This window comes from Melanotaenia boesemani, chromosome 10, assembly GCF_017639745.1.
Source record: "Melanotaenia boesemani isolate fMelBoe1 chromosome 10, fMelBoe1.pri, whole genome shotgun sequence".
Lineage (NCBI taxonomy): Eukaryota > Metazoa > Chordata > Actinopteri > Atheriniformes > Melanotaeniidae > Melanotaenia > Melanotaenia boesemani.
In genome coordinates, this window is record NC_055691.1 from 7,992,039 (window position 1) to 8,018,007 (window position 25,969).

Here is a 25,969-nt window from a genome sequence, read left to right on the forward strand (position 1 = left end):
AATCTTTGTTATAAACTGTGCAAAAGCCTTGACACGGCCCTAATTTTGAGCAACAGTTCAACACTTTCTTAAGGTCTTTCAAAGTCTGCTTTTCTCATTAAAAAAACACATAAACAAAACAAACAAAATTTCAGTCCCGTCCTTGTACCTAAACTTTTTCAGAAAAATGTTTTATTTTGCAACTTAATACTGACTAATGAAAATTTCAAGCATTATAAAAAGCTCCTACATGCCTAACAATGAACCACTGTTGTCAGGAAATAACTATTTTGTTATATCTAAATAACATGAAAGATGACAGTTTCACAGACAGAAAATTGTATTTTTGCAGAAACAAAATGATTCCCGAAGAGCCATTAGCTGAAAACGTGGTACATCTCAACATGGTGAGCGGTGTCCTAAAGTGTACATGATGAATCCTCCCCAGAGCCCGGAGCTCAACATCCACAAAAGAGCTTTGGAAGGTCCTTCAAGAAGTCCTGAGAACTATTCCTGAAGACCATTTAAAGAAATGACAGCTTGTTTATGATGGTTCAGGCTGTGTTGAAGAATTAAGCTGCTCAGACCAAATATTCACTTTCAAGCCACTTAGAATTCTGCAAACCCTGTTTCTGCCTTATGTACTGTATTTGCATTTGCATGTTTTAAGATATTAGTGCAGCCATTTCTTGGTTCCTGGAAAGATATAAAGAAATGAGAGGTGGCTTAAGACTTGTACAGGGCTGTGTATCTGTTCTAATCCTGATGGAGCATCAGCTAAACAACGAAAGGGAGACTGGTGCTTCTGTAAGCTAAAATTGAAACATATGCAGCTATTACTACCACTCCACTGACTTATAGGCTCTTATCTCCATTTGTGCAGCACTCAGACCAACCACTCAGACTTTTGCAAAAGAGCTGATAAGTCCCAGCTGCCCATTTAAAGCCATAGCTAGCTAAGCACGAAACATTTAGTCTTGTTGAGGAGAGACTGAGTGTAAGATGAAGAAAAAAAAAAGTAGTCATTATCCTGCATTGTTGTTCGTGCATACAGTATAAAAGGGCCAAGCATGTTCTCAAATCATCCTACCATCATTATTAGGTCAAAGCTTTTCTGTAAAGCTCTAGACTCCCTCTCACTGATCTTTTGCAGAATGTGGGGCTTTAGAGACTTCAGAGCTGGATTGAAGAACATTGATCATACAGTTTCAGTGATCTGATGGGACAACATGGGTCCTGGGTTTCATGCTGATGTTATGGTACTCCTTGATGGCAAGACATCCACCTCAGAAACACAATAAATCACATCATAATAACACCAACACACCTGACTCAAATTACATGGATCCAACAACCTATGAAGTTCTACACAATGACTCGTTTAAACATCAAAAACCTGCAGGACTGCAACCCTCATTGGATCAAACTCAATAGCCCTGGTATAAATGATTATATAGATATTATATATAATATTATATAATATATATAAATTATAGAAATTTAAGATGGACCCCTGGCATGAAGATAGTGGCCAATTGGTGCCACTATGTTAATTCAGTGAGACACATTTAATATTACTATTCCGTTTACTTTGTTACTTATGCAGCAAAGGAAGGAGAACCTCTTCAGATTGAAGTTATGTTCAATTTTTGAAATTTTCTTTTTTTCTGATGCCACTACTATTACAAGAAGAAAAGAAGAAATGTGAATAAATCACTAAAGCTTTCATAGAATATCTTTAAAGGTTAAACATTGCTGTACCTTTGAGAGCAGTCCCTTTCTTGACTTATTCCTGACAAGAGCTTCCAGTACAGGTAGCAGCAGATACATGCAGTACAGAAGATCGTTGCACACACTAGGAAGCAGCAATCCTGTGATGTAGCATACCATCATGGGGAAAAACTCAGCCAAAAGAATCTACCAAGCATTATCATCAGCACTGTCTACATTAGAGCTTGTACTAACTTCCTCACTTCAAACAAACTCACAAAAATGTGTCAAATAAAAGCAGAGTCTAGCAATGTGACATTAATACTGGAGCGTGCCCCTGGGACCAAAAGCTGAGCTTTAATTCCAGCAGTTTACTTCAATTTAAAGTTTTTTTAGGGGGGAAATTTTAGCTGAAAGAACTGAGAGGGACAAGAAACTGTGGCTGCAATCAGTCCAAAACTGTAACCCTCACTCCAGTCCCTAATCAGCCCTTAACACGTCTTAACACTCAAAAAGCATTTTGTAACTGTGAGGAAAAATCTTCCATTCCCATGTTTCCATAAGGTCAAGCTATGACTCCGCTTCAGTTTGGCTATTTGAATCTGAACTGACCAACCACTCTTAGAAAAAAATCCAAACAAAAACAATATATCAAGAGTGTGTGTTTGTGTGTGTTCAAGGGATGAGCGTGAGAGGAAGAAAAGAGCGCAAGCGATACAGCAGAACAAGAGAGACAGTCGGCTGATTGATTAAACAATGGCTGCTCATTAGAGAGAGACTAGCTGCAGGTTGTGTGTCAGGAGAAGTGTGTGCTTGTGTGTGTGTGTGTGTGTGTGTGTGTGTGTGTGTGTGTGTGTGTGTGTGTGTGTGTGTGTGTGTGTGTGTGTGTGTGTGTGTGTGTGTGTGTGTGTGAGTGCTGCTGAATGGCCTGCAGCTGAAAGGCAGATAAAGACAGAGCTGGCAGGTAGAGATATACACACAAACACAAACACACACACACCCACTTGTAGAAGCCATGAACATGAAGACAGGAGCATGGCCGTGGACCAGCTGCTATATATAGCACACTGGAAAAACTAGGATAACACTGTTCCCCAGCTGACACACATGCACACACACACACATGCACACACACACACACACACACACACACACACACACACACACACACACACACACACACACACACACACACACACACACACACACACACACACACAATCTGAAGCATTGGGCTGAGGATTCAATGGCTCCATATATGAGAAACTTGACAAACCATTATTTTGCAGCACTACTTAACCCCTACACACACACACACAAAAACACTGTAAGATCCAAAGATTCCACTCAACAGACAAACATTATTACACCTAACCTGTGGGAAACACTGCATATACTGTACTGTGTGTGGCAGTGGACACACCGTTTCTGCCCATGCATGAATCCCATTCATACACTCATTCAGTGTGGACAGCTGGTGAGGATCTGGACCTCAACCAACCCAGTCAGGAATGTTTGTCTTCACCTTCTGCCAGAAGCATCTTACACTTCATATTTGAGCTAAAGTGTAAGTGCATGGTGCACAGCAGCTCTGCACTCGCTTCACTTAAAGGAAATGAATGCTTTATTCATTCAGTCTGGTATTATTCCCATAAATCCGGCTTTTGCTGCTTTTTCAGCTTCACCAACTTCATGCAGACTTTTCTTATTGTGGTGTTTTTAATAATGTCACAATGAAGGCTCAGAAACATTGATATGGTAATGTTGTTCAGTACCTCTTCTTTTGTACAAGAAAATGCTTAGGTGATGTGATACAAACCCATAACCACACTAAGTGTGTCTGATAACATAAGAACTAAATCAGCTATAGAAATTATAGACACTATGAACTTTATTGGATTATTTATGAACATGTTAGAGTTGTGCAAAACTGCATCTGTGACTATTTCACATACTGCAAAAAAAAGTGATGTATGTAACATTTTTAGAGCCTTTGAAATGTAGTGAGAAGTTAATGTGTGAAAGCCCCACCAACATCCCAGTGTTTGAGCTTTTCTGTAAAGTGAAACTAGCTAAAATGTCTCTAAGCTTATGAATGAATTATGCAGGTACACCTGCACAAGGAAGTCACACTGCATACCCAAAATGATGGTTCATATTTATTTAAGGCTTATAGAAATATAAATTTTTTGAGTGAGCCTGATTTTTTTTTACAAATATATAAAATAAATACAGGAAAAAAATCAAGAAAAAAACACAAGAAATAGACTAGAATGAAAGAAAATATAGTGAAATGGTCGAAAAATGAATGACAATAAGGATAAATGATAAAAATTCATGTAAATGCAAAAACAAGAGTGAGTAAAAGCAAATATGTAGATAAAATACATCATTTTGATAAAAAGAAATAAAATAAACAAAGCCCAGAAGAGATTTGTTGCAAAATTGTGACAACAGGCATCAAGGGGTTACCCTCCTTTTTCACAATTTTGTGAAAAGTTAATGTTTTAAGCAAAAATAAAGGGAAAAAATGTTAAAGCTAGTGATGCATATAAAGACAGGACTTCCATTCTGTTGCGTAATCAGGTCCTTTAGTATATTTTCCAGTTAGACAGATTCTTTTAAAAGTAGTTTTAGCATTTAGTGAAGTGTTTTTGCACTCGTATCTCCACTTTTACTAAGAACAGAGATGTGTTTTTATAGTAGGCCACCATCATTTTCTTGTTCTTCCACCCCTGAAAATCTTTTGTCGGGCGTGAAATAATTGTTTGTCTTCAAAAATTTTATTTTAGGTTTACGAAGTACATGAGGCAGAATAAAAGTATAATTAGTTGATGGAACCATATAATTTTCATTCCTACCTTTTTAGTGAAGTCCATGGCTTTGAGGATGGAAAGGTTGAGTGTTTCCAATGAAGCCAGAACTCCTTCATAGTCTCCCATGTGCTTGGCAAAGTAATCTGTTTTACACACGTACACATAAAACACACATCAGGATTTCCATGCCTTCTTGTTAAAAAAATACTAAGATTATTCCAAAGTAGCAGAATTAATAAATGTCAAAGTAAAATAATTGCATTTCAGTTTCATTTCAGAAGTAATTTTTGATATTAGAAAGGAGAGGGAATAAGGGCAGCGGTAGAAAGTGTTGGAGTGTGTGCACTGTGTACTTACCACAGAGTTCCTTAGTGTCTACATTACTATCACAGCAAGCAGAGGAGCAACAGAAGGAAAGAAAATGATGGAGAAGAGCAGGGTCAGAAACAAAGGTGAGGTTTTTAGCATGCAATCTTGCACATATATACAAATACACACACGAAGTAGTGTCAGAATTAGGCAGGCATGAAAAGATTTAACAAGACCCTCTGACAGGAGTCTAAATCAATCCAGTTCATGCTTAGTTCATGTGGTTGGGACTCATTTGGCAGCAAATTCTTCACTGCTATGATCCAGACTTTCCCTGGTGACCGATGTGTTTGGAGTGAAAGGCAAAGAAGAAGGGTGGAGATAACAGAAAGAGGGTGGGCCACCCAAAAGATAGATGAAATGTAAGTGCTGAGCGCTGTGGGCCAAGGGAGGAGACAGGCAGGAGCACTCCATATGTCCATCTCTTTACCATAAAATAAACTACTACTCAGTGATGCTGCACACATGGAAGCCGGAATGCCAACACAAACATCTGAATATAAAGTCATAAGGGCCTAAGATAATAACGTTTTGTTTTTTTTTGTTATTATTTTATTAAACATTTTTGGATAGCAGAATTACTCTTGATCTATAGCTGTGACAGATAACATGTGAAATTTAAGGTTGTCCACATGTCCAAAACACAGAAGTGCCACCATCTAGGATTGTAAACTGAGGAGGCAACTTTTTCCTAGACTGCTGAAATCGGATGGGCAGCGTTCATGTGGCGTGATGGAACTCACATTTAATAAATAGTTAATTGCGTCAACTAGCTTATCAAACTAGCTGCCGAGTTGGGTCCAAGACAGAGGGATGATCCAAGGTTTCATGACGAGGTTTAAAACATATATCTGAAAAAGCTTTCTGTTCATTTAATGCTTATTGCACTTTGGTATTTACATACTTGGTAGACTGATACTTCTAATTGCTGTGTCCTTTTTGCTCTGTGAAGAACTTTTTTTTTGAAAAAGTGTGATATAAATAAAACTGAGTTGAGTTATAGAAACATATGATGTTGACATCCTGATGAATCAAAAGTGAAGGTGCATCTGTGTATTAAACATGTAAATAAAAATGTACTTCTAAACATTTTTAGCATTTGTTGTTTTAAAGGCCAGAACACTGATCCATCCTTTTGTGTGTTAAAGGCCACCTGCTTCATTAAAATATGCTAGTGCTTTTGCAGTCTGCTGTTATCTCTCAATGAAACAGACAAGATGGCGGGAAACAAACACAGAACCATTCACTGATATTGGGGAGTTGTAATGTTTTTAATTAGGTGAGGAACATATGAGCTGTGTGTATATTATCCCAACTACTTAATGGTTAAGAGTATAACAGAAAAACACAGTGACAGACTATGTCAATACGCTAATTAACCACATGCTTACACCAAACAACAGTCACCATGACGGTCGGTCTGTGGACTTTTGCTCCTAAGAACAAAAATGGATGGCCACAGTTCAGCACAATCCTGAAAAAACATGCCACACTGTTGATTTGTCTGACGAAAGCTGAGGTACACTTCTTTCTCTTGACTGTACTTTTATTCCTTTGTCTGTATAGACTAATCCAGCGGCCATTTTGTATGTTGCGCCATCTTGCAGTGCCACCATTACTGAGGTGGCATGCCTTAATTACCATGTATCTGAAGCGTGGGGTTTGATTTTTTTTTATTTTTATAGATCCTCTTTTCTGATGAAGTGACCTTATGCTTGTGTGACTTATCTATTACGACTTTAAATGGATCCAGTGTTGTTTGTAGTTTTTATTAACATCAACACATTATCTGAAATCTGAATTTTAATAATATTTAGAGCGACTCCACTGAATGAAGCGGTTTCATCAGGACATTTCCGAAGTGTTTCTCTCTCTCTCTCTCTCTCTCTCTCTCTCTCTCTCTTTCTCTCTCTCTCTTTTTCCATCACAGCATTTCTGGCTGTGAATCTGTGGAAATACTGTATTGTTATGGTACTTCAGAAATGCATGTAGATATATCAGATGTATCAGATCATATTATTACAGTAATCTGATTACTCCCAGACTGGGCTTTCCCAACTGATTTTGATTGTCACGTAAATATATTTAGTGTTTTTATAAAAATACATATCTAAGAATGTCTTTAATATTCAAGAAAAAATAGGTGGTTTACACAATTAGCTGTAAATTAATCAATATTAAATCAAACTGAATTTAATTGAAATCGAATCGAAAAAGGCTGCTGTGAATCAAATCGATGCAGGAAATTAGTGACGATGCCCGACCCCAGTATCTGCAGTGATGGACAGCAGATGTGATATGAAGACATAAGACAGGGGTCTACATTTGTTGATAAGTTTATCTTATCTGGAGATCTCAAAGTTTTTTTTTTTTTTTTTTTTTTTTAGTTAGACATCATTGCATCAATGTAGAACATGATGTACCTGTCCAAAACTGCTTTTGATAACTGACAATCCAAATCTTGTTATAAGTCATTAAAAGTTGGTTAAGAAATAGTTTCAAACTTTTGTAAAAGCTGTTAATTTTCTTTTTTGTCAGATATCTGGCAAAGTTATGTTATAGCTAGTTTAGGCTGCAGGACACTGACTGAATGATTTTTGTTTTCTGGTCAAAACATTGCTCTGATAAGCCCAAATAACGTTGCATTTCACAATATCTCCCAAATTAGACATTAACTTTCTACAACACCTTAGCCCCTTGTCTCTCAGTTAATTTAAATCCAAGTTAAAGAACTACCTGTTCTCTGCTGCATTTCAATAGTTTTTATTTAAAAAAAGTCTAACAGTCATCTGTTTCTTTAAAGCTTGAATTTTTTAAACTTGATCATGTTTTAATACTGTTTTATCCAGTGTTATTACTTTTTTCCTTCTCTTTTGTTTTAAATGTTAAATTATGCTTCTTGTATTCTGTAAAGCAATTTGAATTGTGTCTGTTAGCATTAACTAGCATAACAAACATTAAGCTGGTCGGCAACGTGGGTAAGTAGAATCCGTGTTGTTCGTTCACCAATATTGACCATGTTATTGCTAATGTTGTTCAGTGTTTCCTCTGCCATGACATATGGTCATTCCTCCTCTGCTCTCTAATGTGAATACGCTGCTAACAGTGGACAATGTCAACCACTGGAACCTCTCAGTGTCAGACAGTTGTAATCTTCATGAAATAAATGTCTGTGATCTTTGCATTCACTTTTTGTTTCTTAACCACAATTAAAGTTTTCCACTTCTGTTCGAACAGCCAATAAATGTGCAAGTCCTTCCAGATTTCTTTGTCAATAAGAAAATAGTCTGAGACTTATCTGTTCTGCTCTTACGTGCACAGAAATGCCATCTCAGCAATGGCACAGTGTCTACTTATGGTGTTCCCCAGGTTAGTCTATACAGCCGACCCACTCCTGACACAGCTGTGTAGCAATGGGTCAGTAAATTTGTTTGCATAATTAAACTAATCTTTTCGACCTCATCTTATGTGCTGAAATCCTAAGTTTGAAGGAATGTTTTTCAGTTCTTTGAAAAATGTTCATGTGGATAACAGTAGATTAGAATTAGTACAACTGAAGATAAGGGTTTGGCTCGTAATAAGCTGAAACCCAGCTTATAAAATTTGGGTGCTTGGATATGATCAGAAGTGACAATATCTCATATCTTATGACTCTGTCATGCCTACAGGCCATGCAGTTGCATTAACCTACATTATTGTTAATCAGTTATGGCTTTTTTCACATTAGAATGGCACTCCACTACCTTGAAAACCTTTAATGAAAACCAGTTTAATCCTCAGGAGAAATTTAGGGAAACCTCATCTTGAGTTTACTACAGACTGTGTTACAGATGATGTCTAAAAGGTATTCAAAACAGGTAGGACCTAAAGATAAGCTGCATGTTAGAAAAATGCTAACTTTTTGGAACTTGGCCTACACATGAGACTGCAAATTCTCTCAAGCAAGTTTCCATTTAGCTTTGAGTGATTGTACATTTTATCATGTGACACTGTGCATGCAGGTGGATTTGCAGCTGCATTTTTAATCCTTATCTGTGGCTAAATTAAGCAACAGTGGTTGGGAAAATCTAAAACACAGCTCCCACTCTATAGCTCAAATAACTATGTGGAGGAAAATACAGACAGACGTGCAGGAGATATTTGAGGCCAAACATGGGAATGTCAGATGACAGATGGAGAGATGATGAGAAGAGTAGGGTGGCAGGCAGAGTGATGGCTGGATAAAAGCTTGAAGGGGCATGGCAGAAAAATAGACAGAAAACCCAGACAATGGCCTGAAAATGTAAGAAAACTTAGGGAGATGGCAGAAACAGATGAATGACTGGTAGCAGGACTATACATCAACTTCCTGCTTCAAGGAAGAAATGCTTACAACCTCATTTTTGCTTTTACGCTGCTTAATCAATAACTTTATCTGCTGTCAAATGATTATTCTGAGGCCTGGCATGCAGCTGCCAAGTCTACTTTACTTTATAAGCTTCTGAACTTTTTGCCTGCATCCACTGCAGTGAAGGTTTATAAAGTGAGACCATCTCCAAGAGGCAAGATGACCAACATCAAAGAGGTGGCAGCAGCTGAATGATTCACTTATTGCACTGACTTAAAGAGGTGTGAAAAACTAGACAAAGAGCTGAGCTGGGTGGAGGATTTATACACTGAACCTGATTCTATTCTACAACAACTATGTGATGGTCAGCTTTTGTTCTGCTTGGTTTCATTTTATTCAAGACCCTGCAGGATTCAGAGGTTGCGTAAATTAACAGAGATGGGCTTTTGATTATACAGATCCCACTGTGTCAGCACACTCCTCTTGATTGCACAGTAGATAAGCTGATTATTAAAGGGTCAATAAATTGATTTAATGAGTGTCAGTCAAAACAAATTGTCGAAGGGAGAAGCATTCAGACATTTAATGTCCTAGAGGGTGAATGAATAATGAAAGGGTTAAAAAGACATAAATAAAGGTAACTATGATAAATGTTGTACCATTTTTTGCCCCACTGTCTTTTCATCTCCTGGATGGATTTTGAAATGTTCACATTAAAAGTGGAATAATTACACCATGATGAAACATGCTCATGCTTATTAAGTTTAAAAAAGAAAGAACCCAAAATCCAAGTTGTCAATAGTTTACTCTAAGACTCTAAAACTCATGACTGTACAGTTGGAAAAAGATTAGACTGAAAAGGTATGTTTTATTGAAATGACTGCCAGTATACCATTTTCTCTCTAAAAACAATATGGCGGCATGGTTTACGTTTACACAGCTGCACAGCAGGATGTTGAGCACAAACATCTCATATCAACTGTAAAACATGGTGGTGGAGGGCTGATGATTTGGGCTTTCTTTGCAGCCACAGAAAGTTGTTTTACATGTATCTATTTAGTGATATATAAAGTAATCAAAATTATCTCAATAATAACAACAATAATAATAATAATAATAAAACATGTTTGTCTGAAATGTTCCTTTCTACCTTGTCAGTCTACTTAGTTTTTTCTATAGTTAACATAATTTTAGCAAGCCTGCTGAATTTTACTTGTTAAAAGACCATGTTTACACTGTAGCATTGATATTTTGTAATGCTTCTCCCATCACTAACTGAACAATGTGTGCTTAGAGAAGTTAACAGTGATATTTTTCATTCAATCACTGATTTATTCTGCACTGCAATTGGCCACATTTCTTTCTAAATTGATCAAATGCCTCATCTTTCAGAGAAGTCGATCAGTTTGCTTGCTTCTGAGCTTCTATTTATAACTCAGTTACTTCTTTGGGATTTATTTTCATAGATCTCTTCACTCCCAGTCCTTTGCCTCTCTTGCATTTTTCAGTTTTGGGGTGGGTGGAAATGGTCTCAGTACTAGGGGTGAAATTATACTTTAATGTGAAGAGCTTGGGGCAAAAGGTTCATCACAGCTGAGCTGTGAAATTCCCTCAATGCACATTATATTACACACATTTTTCCAAAGCATGCACACACAAATATACCCAAATGTACACAAAATCTCAAAGAGCAGCAGAGAAACATCATGCATCAGTCATTAGTTTTCAGAACTGATTAGGAAAGAACAAAACGGCTGAATTTCAGTGAGTGCATAAACACATATTTCTAAATGTCCTGCATAGAGATTAATGTCATGCAGCCACTCAGGAATGTTGCATGCTGCAGGCAAACACACACATGCAGGAATGCTGCAGTAGCGCTGACCTGGTGTTATCCGAGTCAATGGTGTGAAACAGCTTCTCCAATTCCTCCTCATTCAGCGTGCCATCAGAGAAGAAAGCCTGGAACTCATCCAGAGACAGCTTCCCATCATCTGCAGATGGACACACAAACACATCACTAAAATCATTTGGAGAAAGAAACATCTTCTGGCGTGGGTGTTGTGTTGGTGATATATTAAGCATTGGTTATTAACTGACTTCACCACTGACTGTGGGGAATTTATTTACACCAATTTATGCATCATCCTAGCGACAATGTCTTTATAAAATAAAAAAACAAGTCGTTGGGAAAAAAAAATATTCTTTTAAACTTTATCTGACTGCATTGACTTAACAGTGTTAAATGCAAGGAAAAATTAAATTAATGTAAATGAAACACTAAAGAAGAAAAAATAGAGCAATGTTTCTATTCAAGAATCAAAGATCATGTCATAAATGTTCTGCCTTCATGAGTGGATCTTCATACTTCCTCAGATGATTAAATCCAAGACTACTGACTGTTTTTTCTAAGCTAATAGCTTGATCTTTCAGTGGATGATATCTACTAACAGGCAACGTGTTTCTTATAGAACCAGTGCTCTTTTCAGTTTTTTTTACTGAAAGATAAGGTTGAAACAGAAACGACAGAGGCCAGCCCTTTCCAGAAAATCCCAGTCTGCTCAGATGAATCAGTTATACTAGAAAACATTTGATTGGATGTAAAATCGGCACATAACCAAGAGTGCAGAATGAATGGGTTCATCATGGACTTCAAAGAATACACAAACTTATAATGCACAAAGTTGTGTTTTATCAAGACAGAAAATATTATGGTGAATTTGATTTCACACACTCAAAATCACTGGAGGTTGCTTTGCTAACAGCAGCACTTAAATTCTCTCTTGGAGTGATTGCATGTGTGAATGGTTCTTTCTGTGTTGGCCCTGTGATGGACTGGTGACCTGTCCAGGGTGTACCCTGCTTCTCACCTACTAAAATGCTAGGAAAGGCTCCAGCTTATGGACAAAGCATTACATACAATGAATGAATAATGACATCTAAATCCAGACTTTAAAGTAAAGAATGTTTAGCCAATCCTCCAGACTACAACCATTTTTTGGCTTTTCAAATGTTACCATGAACTGCATGGTAGAGCAGCAGCAGGGGAGTGGTTATTTATGGAATTGTCTTCATTCTGTATCTGTCTGCTATACTGTAAACCTGTTTTTCTCTCCACATGATGCAGAGCGAGATATCAAATATTAATTCCCCTGCCCTCAGAGTGCGTTTGTCCTTGAGTGCGGCTGACTGGATGCAGCAGGTTGAGCTATGGGACCGCTGCAGAGCACTGGGAAACCACAGGGGCAGGAGGACTGCAGTCTTAAGAGTTTAATTCAAATGCACTGCTCTCTGCTGCTGCTCTTAAGTCTGCCTTATATATTCCCTCTGCTCTTTCCTGGTTTTGTAGGGTTTATGAAACATATGAATATCTCATTTTAATATCAAGAATCTGTTTTTTGTTTTATCATTTTATTCTGCTGCCTGCAATCTGTCTGTCCAAATCTGCTCTCTGGCACTACTTTGACTAACACTCATGAGAGAAGGTTTCACATGATTTTCTTTTTAAAACAGACCTTTAGGAACTCTTTTTGGCCTTTTGCCTGTCTCAATTTTGCCTCACTTATACTTTATACTGCCAGCATCGTTTATCCCTCCTCTCTTCTCACACTGTGTTAAAGCAACACAGAATAGAAGCTGTGTTTTAGATGTTGTGCCATGTCGATTTCTGCTGCAGTGATGTCGACTCAGAAATGCCTTCAAAAACAGCTTTCTTTTATTGTTGCTTGGCATAACCTTTCCATGACAGAAGGTGTGTTTGTTTGAGGTGGATTTCTGAAATGCAGTTCTTATGTTCACAGTATATTTTCTTCTGCGTCTGTATGCCTGGGCTTGCCTGCGTATTCAGACTGTGTGACCATATCTATTTCCAACCTTCCCCTCTTTGGTGCAGCAATGAAGCAGTACTAAAAGAACTGGTGTTTAATGCAGCACTGACCCACTTTACTGCATTCAGACAGCCAGCCTGGTTAGACCCACTTAGGAATCCTCCACTAACACACCACTCAAGCAAAATAGATAGCATGTTAACCCCATTTCCAAAATCATTAAACACTACTAAATTACATGTCTAACAAAAACTACTTCTTTCCTTTCTTTTCCTTAACCTACATTCTTGGGGCTGTATTTCCTTACTCCCCACTTTCAAACTCTTTGTTATAACAGCTGCTCACATGTAATGTGCCACTTCCTTGCTCTGTGTTGGGAAATTCTTTTTTGTTATCTTTTAATAGGACAGTCAGGCTTCACAGTCTCTTACTGAACAGCAAATGTGGATCATTTCAGCTGTTTCATCTTTACTGAGTACTGCTGCTGCAGCCAGCATTCATCCTGCACCCCCCCCATAAATAATGTACAACTCAGATATGCACTCTTCTCGCCGACAGAGGAGGTGACGCAACAGCCAACAGCATCCTGTCTCCATTGAATGAGACATGTCAGATTGAAACTATTTGCAGAAACGATCTTTATCTTACCGTCCAAAGGGGAAATCATTTTGATGGAAAGGAAATGACCCACTCTAGACTATGTATTCCAAAGCAGCAGAGAGGACATGAGATGCAGGCTGGATTATTGAAAGTAAATCCAGAATGTGAAAAAAAATTATATTTATCCACTTATTGAAATCAAACTTGCATGCTGTGAGAAAATGCTCTAGATTTTACTTTGAATATTTGCTCGAAAAAAAAAAAAAAAAGAGTTATTTTTTTAAGGCTCAGTGCCATTCTTAGTTTTCATTTCTTCAAAAAAAAATTAAATATGGGGATAGTAGTTCTCAATATTCCATTATGACATGAGTTATACCTTCAAAAAGTCAATACCATCCAATAACACTATATCATTTACACACAAAAAAGACACTACAGTGATTATTCAAATTATTCATTATGAGATCAATATAGAATCTTCTACAGACTGCAAACCAACTGTGTTGTAACTTAGGAACTTGGTTGTTAGCATGTATTGCTAAGACTTCTGTTCATGTTAAATTAATTTATCCAAATTAATGGGACTATCAATTTCAAACGTCCTTTTAAACGTTGGGAAACTGAATGTGGGCAGCCTGTTGAAATTAAAAAAAAAAAAAAAGACAATGCTTCAGACCAAAGGTTGTATCACATCATTAACAGTAGTTACATTATGATCCAGCAGAGGGTATTGTGTTTTCAGCTTGATTTCATGCATGCCATGGTGCCTATTCAGTAAAAGAAGCAACATTTGCTAAGTTGCCACAAAAAATTATTACTGGATTTTACATAAAAATACAAGGACTACATATGAGCAATAGGTGTTCAACATCATCTGATTCTCTGCTATTCAGCACAATTAGCTACAGAAAGTACCTTGTTAGAGACTCGTAAAAATGTCATTGCCAAAACTAAATGGGAAGATTTATATACAAAGGTAAGCAACTGATCAGCATCAACAGCCACACACTGCACTAAAGGATAAGATACTTGCTGTAAGCACAGGCAAATGGACATCGATTGCCACACATGCTCGTGTGACAGTAACTACTCAATGTCTTTTAGACTTATGGAAACTTGACAGCTCCAGCCTGTAAGCTGAGAAGCAAAGACAAAGCCGCACAGCTGTTCGGGTTGCAGAAAGAAATAAAATCATAGTTTCAAAAACATCTTTAACACATTAGAAATGTAAGAACGGAGAAAGTGCCTGTGCTTCAGTCATGCATTTCCATTTTCCATCACACTTGTTTTCTAATGAATAATTTTTTTTAATACAAACCAATAGGGGTGCCAGGAACAATCGATTTATGTCGGGATTCTTGTTTTTTTAAGATTATGAATCGATCCAAAATTTCCTAATTACATTATTTAAAAAGGCATTTTTCAAACATTTCCTAGATAACGCCCTGTGCATACTATCAGGAATTGGCCTCCACAGTGCGTTGTTCTAGCAATATATATATATATATATATATATATATATATATATACTGCTGCCGCTTACATAGTGATCTAGCCTGCTCTAACAGCTTGGCAGATCAGAGGCTGAATCCGTTTTGAAACATTCACTTAGGAAAACTGTAAAACCAAGCAAACATACAGAAAATGCATCAATACACCAATCATCTCAGTGAAGACATAAGATTATACATGTATAAAAAAAAACAAAAAACCTATAAGTTAGCTAAAAGCTAACGTCTATAGAAAATTCTATTGGTTAGCTAACGGTTAGCATGCACAAACAGACTAAAAGGATTAAAACAACTTTGTCCATCAACAAATGTTTACCTCAACAATATTCTCTGTGTTCCATTACAAACTGAATAGTATACTTACAGGCAAATGATTTCTGGCCATAAAGGAAACATGAAAAACATCTTATTAATTTCCATATTCTGTGTGAAGTGACTGTAAAGACTGAAGGGAAAAAACACACTGCTTTACTGCAAAAAATATAATAATTTTTCTTGATTTTCCGGCAATGAAACAGTCAAGTTCAATGATGAGTTGAAAATAACATAACTGTTTAGATGTTTATAATGTTTGTCAGTATCAGGACATTCAGATTGATTTCTAAAATAATTAAAAATAAACAGGGAGTTCATAATGATCTGACTGCTTGTATTCATTGATTAAGACAGTAGCAATGTGCAGTGTTAAAGAAAACTGAAGATGCAACAAATCGTGATGTATCGCTGAATCGAATCATAGACAAGATAATCGTAATCAAATTGATTAGGGAGGCCAGTGAAGATGTACAGCTCTAGTAATAACACAAATAATACTTTGTATTTTTGCTTTTGTTTAGCAATGAAACAAACTGCAATACATTCTTATTAAAATAGAAAAAAGCTATAAATGAATACCTAAATAAAGACAGACACAACCAATTGTCATACCCTGCACAGCCCATATTATTCATGTGATGAGCAAGTTTCCATAATTTTTTCCATCATATTGTGTCAAAATCCCCTAAATTAAAAAAGGGAGCTATATCAGTACAAAATTTAAAAAGCCCCAAATGTATCTATATAAACAAGGACTATGGTTGAGGGCTCAAAAGTAATTAACAGGATGAACACTGTCAAAGCTGAACTGGGCGGATTGTATGTGCCGTCCCAATTTTGACTGAAAAGACACAAAAAGCATGAGCAGCTGCATTTTTCTTTATCTTCTTTTTGTTTGTGTGTTTGTTCTATTAAGTTGAGATTAATTTGCCTTTCACCCAGAGATTTTTGGCACCAACTGCATTTTGAACCTGAAGGATGAGACACAAAAATGAGGCATTATGATGTAGCACAGCAAAAAAAATTGTTAATTCCTTAAGTACTGTGCTGTCTAGTCAGAAAAATGTCTTCCAACAATGTGCAGCTTTGTAGACAAACTATTTTAGCTGACTGCAGCCCAGTCAGCTGACGTATTTAAACAAATATTGCTTTTGTGCGTATGAAGAAGTCATTCTTCTTCAAATGTACCACATTATTAACATGAATCTTATCATAACAGGTGCCGCATTTACCTAACATTTTGCTGAAAGATTCTTCTTATAATCGTTGAATCCTTACAGCAGTCATATCAGTTCAGCGGAAGAAAAATCTGAGAAATGTTTGTCAGCATCTGCAAGAGTTGCTTCATAACCTATGGTTGCATTAACGAAATGCTAACATATCCCAAGTCTTCTGTCAGGCAGTTATCATGTATCGTGATAGAAAAAGGAACACTGCACTATCAAAATGTTTAAGCCAGGGTTCTCAAACGCTGGTCTTCGAAGGTCCTGCAGGTTTAAGATGTTTTATTTAACACACCTGATTAAAACTGGTAGGTCATTGTGCAGAACTTGACGGAGGTTGTGCAGATTTGACTGAGGTAGAAAGTATCTAAAACCTGCACGACAGTGGCCCTCAAGGACCAGAGTTTGAGATCCCTGGTGTAAGCCATAATACAGTAGATTTTTGTAACCATCTCACCATGTGAAATGTAGCCTTAAACATGTAGCTTAATTCTGACTAGAATGAGCTGTGAGTGGGAGGAAAACTGAAAACTGCTGAAAACGTCATGTCAACATGGAATTTCAAACCATCAATTGTCACTTCATTGTCAGTGGATGGGTTTTGCATTTCTTAAAAAAAAAAAAAAAAAAAGTTGTTCTGGGTATTACAAAAAACTTGAAAATATGTTTTTAATATATCTTGACACACTCTACTCACATTGTGTTTTTAGTAGTTGTGAAAATATAAACTAATAAAAACAGGAACCTGATTTTACCATAAAAGATATAATTACATCAGTACATAGACCCTTGATAAAATTATATGCATGATGGCTTGATTCTATTATAATGTAATAGGATTAAATTTTGCTGCAGATCTTACACAGAATTAAACAAAATATCTGTTTTGACATCAGGTTGATACTAAACAGTGGGGATGCAGCATTTTCATACTGAAGCTTGCTGATTGGGTGGAATCTGCACCACAAAACAACAACAAACAACTAAATAAAGCCACAGCTACCAAAGCCTTTCCCAGTCACAACATAACCCCAACTTTGCAAAGCCAAACAAAATTACAGCTTTAATTTTCTGATTTATTGCTTAAGATTTACAACCTAACAGTGCAATTGTGAGTGATAGCATTTGTTTTTTCCTGTGCTATGAAATAGTCCAAATATTTGCTAAACAGCTGAATGGAACTGTATCAGTATGATTCAATCAGATCACCCGTAGACTGTGCCTTAACCCAAGGATCTAGATATGTATTGAGTTATAAAGATACACACCACTGTTACGCAGCCTGCTGCTCACCAGGTGCAGAGCTAGAGGGGCAACCAGGGTGGCACTGGCCACCTCTGAAGTCTGATTGGACACCTCAGGTGCCACTTCAGGCGATTAAAAGGTCACTGGATGAGGAGGACAGAAAAGTCTTTTCAGACAAACTTGGATCACCAGCGTTACTACATCAGTTTGAAGTAAACTTTAAAGTAATTTTTAAAATAGTCATCTTTTAAGGATATTTACATTAGGTTGCACATTTCTAAAACAGATTTTGTCCCTGAGCAAGTAAAACTACTACTTTACTTGTGTAACTGATGTTAACATGACGCTATATAGCAGTGCTAATCTAGTTATGCTAGCACTAGATTAGATTTCAAATAATGTGGGAAAACCATATCAGATTTAGTTTTCAGTGAGTGTATTAGGCACTGTATATCAATTCAGGCAAGATTTTCATAAGATTAAACTATAAAGATGTCCAAAGAGTGCTTTGGTATCTAAGTTACTTAGCACTGACTAAGCTAGAGTTAAATGATCTAGTTTATTTTGTAGTGTATAATTATTAGCATTATGTAGGTAGTATAATCACATTTAGATATAAGAGCACATTTAGGCATTTGAGTATGTTTCTGTGAGTATTACATGGATTCAGCTAACACAACGACCTTCAGTAGTAGAAAGTATCACTTGAACTCAGCAAAGACAATTATCGATTAACCATAGGAAATGCTCCACAAGTTTAGGTTAGCCTCAGGGGGGTGTCAGAGGTGAACTTAGGAATGTCTTTCTTTGTTAACATATATAAGTCCACTGGTTTGAATGTTCAGTAGGATTCTCAAGATTGGCAGTGATCTCACAGATTCTGCAAATCTGTTTAAGATGTCACTTTTTGTAATAAATCATAATTTTTTACTATACATCAAGCTGACGTCTGGAGCTCTTCTTTTACCTGACACTATTTTTGTCACATCACCTGCTTCCACGAATAAACGACAAAATGGCATCATGGTCCAGAGATGAAGGTCACAACAATTTAAACAAGAGGCTAGCAAGCGTGCTAGTTGATTTTAAGGTAAAAATGTGGACAAACATAGCCTGGAATCAGTCTAATTTTTTTTATACCAAATAATAAGAATGAAAAAGTATGTGATCATATTGAGCCCAGACAGTTCCCAATGGGAGCTAGCCTAGTCATTGGGGTCAGGGATCCAGTTTATCAGCACCACCAGACAGTAAGCTAGAACTGCTAGGAGGAGAAGCCATTGATCCCCCTACTACCACATCAAGCTCCACATACTGCATCCCAAAACAATAAACTTACAGTACCTCAATGGATCATTTTTAACTTCTTGTTAATATTTCCACTTGGTGATCCAGATTATTATTGTAGTTATTGTATTGTTTTATTTATCATGTCTCTCTAATGTGACCACAGTTATCACAGCAGTGTATGTGAGTGTTTAATTATTAATTGAAATGCACGTTAGTTATTATCCGAAAACAAACTATATGAAACATGGATATAGTCAATAGCAGCTAGACGTCGAGTGGTCCTTAAAGTGCAATACCCCTGAGAGCAGCTGGAAGCTGGAGAATAATCATCTCTGCACACTCCATGATTTCACGTGTCAGTTAGATGCAAACAAACAAATCAGATAGGAAAACATGGAATATGCTAAATGGAAATATAGCCGTTTCAAGAACACATTCAGTTTGAAATATTAATATTAAAACAAATTACTCTTGAAGTTTGTTTCAGTTAGCATAAAGTGCCCTCTGACATTAAGCTAACTTACCCTGAGTAAATGTTAAATGAGTGAAATAATCCCATTATGCAGATTGAAATCTGCTTAATTTCCACGGTTTGCCATCAGAGCGTCACTGCAGCCCTGAGGAGGGTGCATAAACAGAGTGGCATTTACCTCCCACTTCTTTTAATCAAAGTTATTCATTTAGAAAATATCACAAAAGGTAAAAACCCTCTTTGTTCAGCAAATCGTGGTAAAAGTCAGATCTACATAATACCTGTAAAGGTCCAAATTACAGGTGATGAAAATGGCACCAGTGCACCTCATCATTGCACGGCTGTCTAATAGCAGTGTAAAAATCCAAGAGTAATTTAGACATGATTCGCCTTTGTAAACATCATGACATGCTTTGAAAGACTGACTGATTCTTTTATTTATAACTGAACAGCATAAAAGTGGCTGTCAAATGTGGGTCTGCTTGATGGCTCACCCTTTCTTTACTTTTCTTTCTTTATGTCTGAATGAAGTTGTGATTGGCCATTCAAACCAAAACTATTAAACTAATGCAGCCTTGGTGTTCTATTCACATGAACAAATAATTATCAAATGAATAATCAAGTGACTGTCTTTTTGTTACACTCTTTGATTACGTGAATTTTGCTGTTTGACTGACATATTTTGTTCCACTGCCAAAACAGCTTAAACCCAGTGTAAATAAATAAATAAATAAAAAGAGCCCTTGAGGAGTCTGGTTGAGGTGCAGCAGATTGTAAACAGCAAGACTTCAGTAAAGTGAAAAACGGCCAAATCTGAAGTCTTGCTCATCTACTTTTAGCAACAAAATGCAGCCAAATCCTCATGCAACATGTTGTTAGGCTATTATCGTTGTTCTGCCACCAAATCTGTCAGGATAGAAAAAATAACTGGTCAAGTCTATTTCATCTAATATTAAAAGTGAACTTTCTGGGCTTAATTAAATGTGTTAAGTTTGGTTTACAAATACAAGAGGCATGTATAAGGCTGTAACCACATTAATTCCAGTCTCCTAACACCACGTCACTAGTTTCTTTTCCACTAGGCAAACGGTTAAAAAATAGAACTATAAACTAGATTAAAAAGATGGAAAATATTTCAGACCTTTTTCTTTATTTCTGCTACTTTAAAAATTAAAATTAAAATAAAAAAAAATCTCAAACCTGCTCAGCGGTAACTCCTTTGTGTCTGTTTGAACACAAATGAAGATAACCTGTTATATACATCCCTGGAGCCATAGTTGTCCAGCAGCATCCAGAGGTTGAGAAACCACACTTCTCAAATACGTACTTTTAGATTTTCTCTCTCCTTTCTACATGGCTGTCTCAATACTCCTTTTTAGGTAACAAAATTTGCACAAAAATGATCATTTCTTTTCTCCCTGCAGTCACAGGTTCACCCAATAAAACAACCCTCTCACATTGTCAGACACAGCACGGTTGCGTTTTGTCCTGCAGACCACTATAACAGGAAGGGATGGCAGCTGACCAGACAGCAGTGGACCATATTTTTGGGCAAGCAAGACTTTGAGAAATTTTTGCTTTAGCACACTGAGTGCATCCACACAGGTGTCATGTTTCCATCCCTGCTGATCTGAGCTATAGCCAATAAATATCTGCAGCTTCTGCAGTGTTATTTGACCCTGCACTGAATACTGAACATGCCCTTTCTTATTAAAAACAAAAGCTAAGCTTGTTTCAGGTTTTTTTTCTCCAGTGGGAATGGGGTTTAATGAAGTGGATTGACATTTCTGGGGCTTTTTTTTGACTAACCCAGTGGAAGTTTACATCTTCTTGACCATAAGGATGCCACAAAAGACTTGTGGTGGTTGAACACAAGGGTGAAGACATCAGGATTTCCCAGACAACTCATTCCCTGCAACAGATCCCAGGTGCATGCTGGATGTGAGAGGAAAGAAAATGTAATACAGGGGGAGAGGGAGGGTACGGTCAGGGCGGTGGACCTACTGTGCTAACTGCTCTACCTTTTCTCAGTGCAGATTACAGAGAAGCAATTAACATTTCCTTCTCCCTGCTGGGCTCCACATCTACAGCAGAAACTGAGGAGGGAGAGAGAATACCTTCACCACACAGCTCATTCACACACACACACACACACACACACACACACACACACACACACACACACACACACACACACACACACACACACACACACAGCCAGTCTGCTACTTACACTCTGATTTAATTAAGCGCATTTTAAAAGACATTTGATCTTAGTTTCCTCCCTGCAGTCTTTTCTCCTTCTGTCTTTCTCTTTTTCTGTTTATCATTATTTTTGGGGTGCTCCATGATTGGTTGTCATGGGAACAAGATGTGGGGAATTGATCCTCCTAGGCTCAGGATATTTTTATTGCTTTCTCTGCCTGTAAACCAGTGGCACACAAACATGTACTTCTTCCAGATTTCTCTGCCTTCTAATCTTACTATCCTGTTCACATAACTTCTGTGCCTCCTGAATTTCTTTCACTTCTGTTCACTCAAATTTCATCTGCGACGTCAGTGAGAGTAAGAGATTCATTTTTATGAGCTGGTATTCCCCCTTTATCTAAATTATCAGCCAGGGAGAGGACCGAGTGTTTGTGATGGTGTGTACAGCTGGCCGTGTGTGTATGTGAATGAGTAACTGCTATAGATCAGTTTCGTCTGATATATGAGGAGCAGGACAGATTCTTACTGGGCTGTCAGTTCCTGTTCTTCCTCCCTATCCATCACTGCAGCACACCTGACAGACACACACACAAACACACACATAGTTTGGCATTCCCTCAAATTTTACAGTGGTGTCTTACTTTCTAACCAATCAGCCTTTTCTGCTGTTGCAGAATCCTCCTGTTAGTATTGACTATGCTGGTAAAGTAAAGTCATTTGGCTACAATCAAGAATTAACTGAGCATCCTAACAGGCAGCTGTTGGACTCTTTTCTAGTTTGTTGAGTATGTTGTTTGTTTGGGGGTCTTTTATTTTGTAAATAGTATTATCTAATTGTTGTGTTTTTAGCTTATAGGCCAGTAGTTTAGCTGATTTGCCTCCTGCCTCATAATACCTTTGCTGTAGAAATACCAGGTTCTTCTTTATTTCACTTGAGTAAATGTCGTTAATTTTCATTCTTCGTCTTTTGTATTTCAGTCTTCAGATTCTTGTTTGTATCAATTTTATGTGCATCTTCCAGAGCTTGTAATTCTGACTGGAGTGTCTTCAATTGCTCATTTCTTTTCTTCTTTCAGTTGGTGCTATAGCCTATTAGCTTCCCTCGTAGGACTGCTTTTAAAGCATCCCATAAAATAATTGGGGAGACTTCTTCGTTATCATTTTCAGTTAAATAGTTTGTTATATCTTCTCTAATTTGCTCTCTCAAGGGATGTAAAATACTCGTATTTAGTTTCCAAGATGTGTCTCTCTTTACATTTCAAAATATCATTTCTAAGTACACTGTGGTGTGATCCGACAAGTCCATCACTCCTATCTCACAGTTAACCACTCTGTTGAAGTCCTTCTGAAACACAAAAAATTGTCCAATCTAGAATAGGATGAATGTGGGTGGGAGAAGAATGTATAGTCTTTTTTTGTTGGGTTTATCTCTCTCCAAACATCTAGGAGCCCAAAGTCCTTTAGAATTAATTTAATATTTATCTTTGTGGCCATCCAAGCTAGTTTTAGATTGGGGAAAATTCCTTGCATCTGGTAACACAAGCAGAGGATCAAAATGCCACTGCTCTGCAAACAGGGTCATCAACCCTCCCTGGACAGCGGAGACAAACTGAAGGTTCAGCCAGCTGTAAGTCTCCTCATAATCATCTTCTTTTTAACCTGGATGGTGCTGCACTGTACATGAAAAGCCTTGAAATTCATTCTTGAAATAAAAAATGTGCTTTATTAAATTTACAGCAAAACCTTACAGGAAAACATGTCATGTCTGAAGTACCAGTCAAATGTTTGGAGACATATACCCATTAATTTTAAATGAGGAGATGTGTTCAAATTTTTAACTGGTACTTTACATTTGTTTTCATGTCCAACCCGTACTAATCCATGGTTGTATACTGTGAAATGGCAACAAATACCTAAGTTGTCTTTGTCCATTGGATGGCATTCACTTGACAGGATCATGAAAAGCACAGAATTTAAACCATAACCTGTCAGGATCTAATGAACATTAATTCAAAGTGTTTAATACTTATCATTCCTTATAAGTCAAAAATGGGTTGGGAAGTATAAAAGAAAAGCCTCAAAAGCTTTAAATCATCAGTCGGTTGCATGAAGCAGCCTTTTCTCCATCACCTCCCTGTGAGAGCGTGTAGCCAAATGAAAAGCTAGTTGAATTGTACATATTTATGTAGGTACATGTATGTTGATGATAAATGTCAATATGTTTACTTGCTGGAACTCAAGCTGCATGTATATGGGAGATTTATTTTACCCTTTATTTAACATGAGTCTGCACTACGCTCCAACATGCTTCAACTTTGAAGAGTCTCAGCACAAAAATATGTATTATACAATATGTACAAATGTTCCTCTGTTTTTTTTTTTATATAAAAACAAGATGTGGGCCATAATTTGTCTTAATGAGAATAAAATAATCCTCTCTGCATCTCCACTGTGACAGATGTTTCCCCTATGGAAACCCAGTTTGTCTGTGAGGATGAAGAGATGAGCCACACTAGATGATAATCAGTCTTAGTCATTTTCTGTCTCAGAAGAGAGGGATATGATGTGTAATCATCATCAATCTGCTGGATGAACATAATAATGTTATTATTAGAGGAGTGTGGCTGTGCACAATACAATGCGTGTCACGTTGTGGAGATGATGTGTTTGTGTGTAAAGTTCAGGAACGACGGTGTCTGGGTCTATCCTAATGATCCCAGGTGACTGCAGATAATAGCAGCATGTAAGTGCTCCAGTGAGGATGATGCATTCAGGTTCCTACCACCTCTGCAAATCCCACCATCTAAAACCCAGTGCCAGCCTCTCCTGCTTTGGGTAGACCTCATTTGCACAAATGGCATTTTATGTTCTTGTTAATGCCAGATTTGCTACATTATGCTATTTTATCAGGCAGTAATTGACTACCATTGCCCATAATACAGCTTTTATTAATGCAGCGTGATGGTGTTTAATGGGAGATAATAGAATGTCAATGCACTAAACAAGGTCATGTTGCATGTTAAACCGGCCCTCTTTGCTGTTAATGTTATTATGCCTTGCACTGATGTCTTGGTGAATCAACAGCCCTGCTGGGGGGGTGCCCATAATTTGTTAAGTTACAACTATCAAAGTGTTTTTAATTTATTAAAAAAATGTCCTGCCATTCTTAGATAGATACAGTAATTGTACTACTAAGCTGTAAAAACTCAGCCATGCAAATGACAGCGTTGGAAATTTTTTTAAAAATGTAAGTAATGGAAAGTAGCATTAAAAAGGCTATTTTTCCAATAAAAGTTTTAAATAAAATTTAAAAAAAACCCTGACAGGCTGTCAAGTTTTCTTAAAGTTTAACAACATGTATTTCTGTGTCAACAGTATTTTCATATGTAATAAAACAGGCTTTACAGCACTGAGTGAATTTAGAGCCATTTTCTGTAATCAGATGGAAAATATTGTCTCTGAGAGGCATTTCTGTTGGACAACATCTTGCAGGGTTGGCTGACTATAAACACGGCAGGTTGTTAAAATAATATGCTGTTTTGATTTAAAACCAAGAGTTAGTGCAAACTGAAATGAGGAAACCAAATAACTGAGAATAAACCAACAACTAAATGAAGCCAAGAAGCATAGCCAGTTCCACTAAAGCCATCCTCCTCTTCATAGATTACCTGCATATTTAGCATACTTTTAAAGGAGATATCTAGAGTAAAAAAAAAAAAAAAAAAAAAATCCATCCATTTTCCATACCCACTTAATCCAGGATGGGTGGAGCCTATGCAGAGGAGGTGGGGTACATTCTGGATGGGTCACTAGTCCATCACAGGTCCAAATCATAGACAACATACAATAATATTTTGCCACAGAACAGTAAGTTTTACAACGTAGACCACTGGCTGACCACGGCAGGAGGCAGCTACGACTGACACCACACAAAGAAGACCACTTTGTTTTTTTTTTAAAATCATATCAAATCAAATTTTTTTAGAAAGCACTTTGCATGCAAGTAGCACAAGGTGCTTTCCATGACAAACAAATTTTGAAAGTTAAAAACACAAGCCATCACACACTCAAGGTAGA

General features: G+C 37.2%; 1 protein-coding gene across 2 annotated transcripts in view; it reads right to left on the reverse strand.

Annotated features, from left to right (window-relative positions):
- The window catches only part of necab2 (N-terminal EF-hand calcium binding protein 2), a 148,652-nt gene that overhangs the window by 91,421 nt on the left and 31,262 nt on the right, over nt 1-25,969 (reverse strand). For both annotated transcript variants that reach the window (XM_041996217.1, XM_041996216.1), the window contains exons 3-5: nt 11,087-11,195; nt 4,863-4,888; nt 4,551-4,648 (exon numbers count right to left, since the gene is read on the reverse strand). In XM_041996217.1, coding sequence (XP_041852151.1) covers nt 4,551-4,648; nt 4,863-4,888; nt 11,087-11,195 — 233 coding nt within the window. The remainder of the gene's footprint in view (nt 1-4,550; nt 4,649-4,862; nt 4,889-11,086; nt 11,196-25,969) is intronic.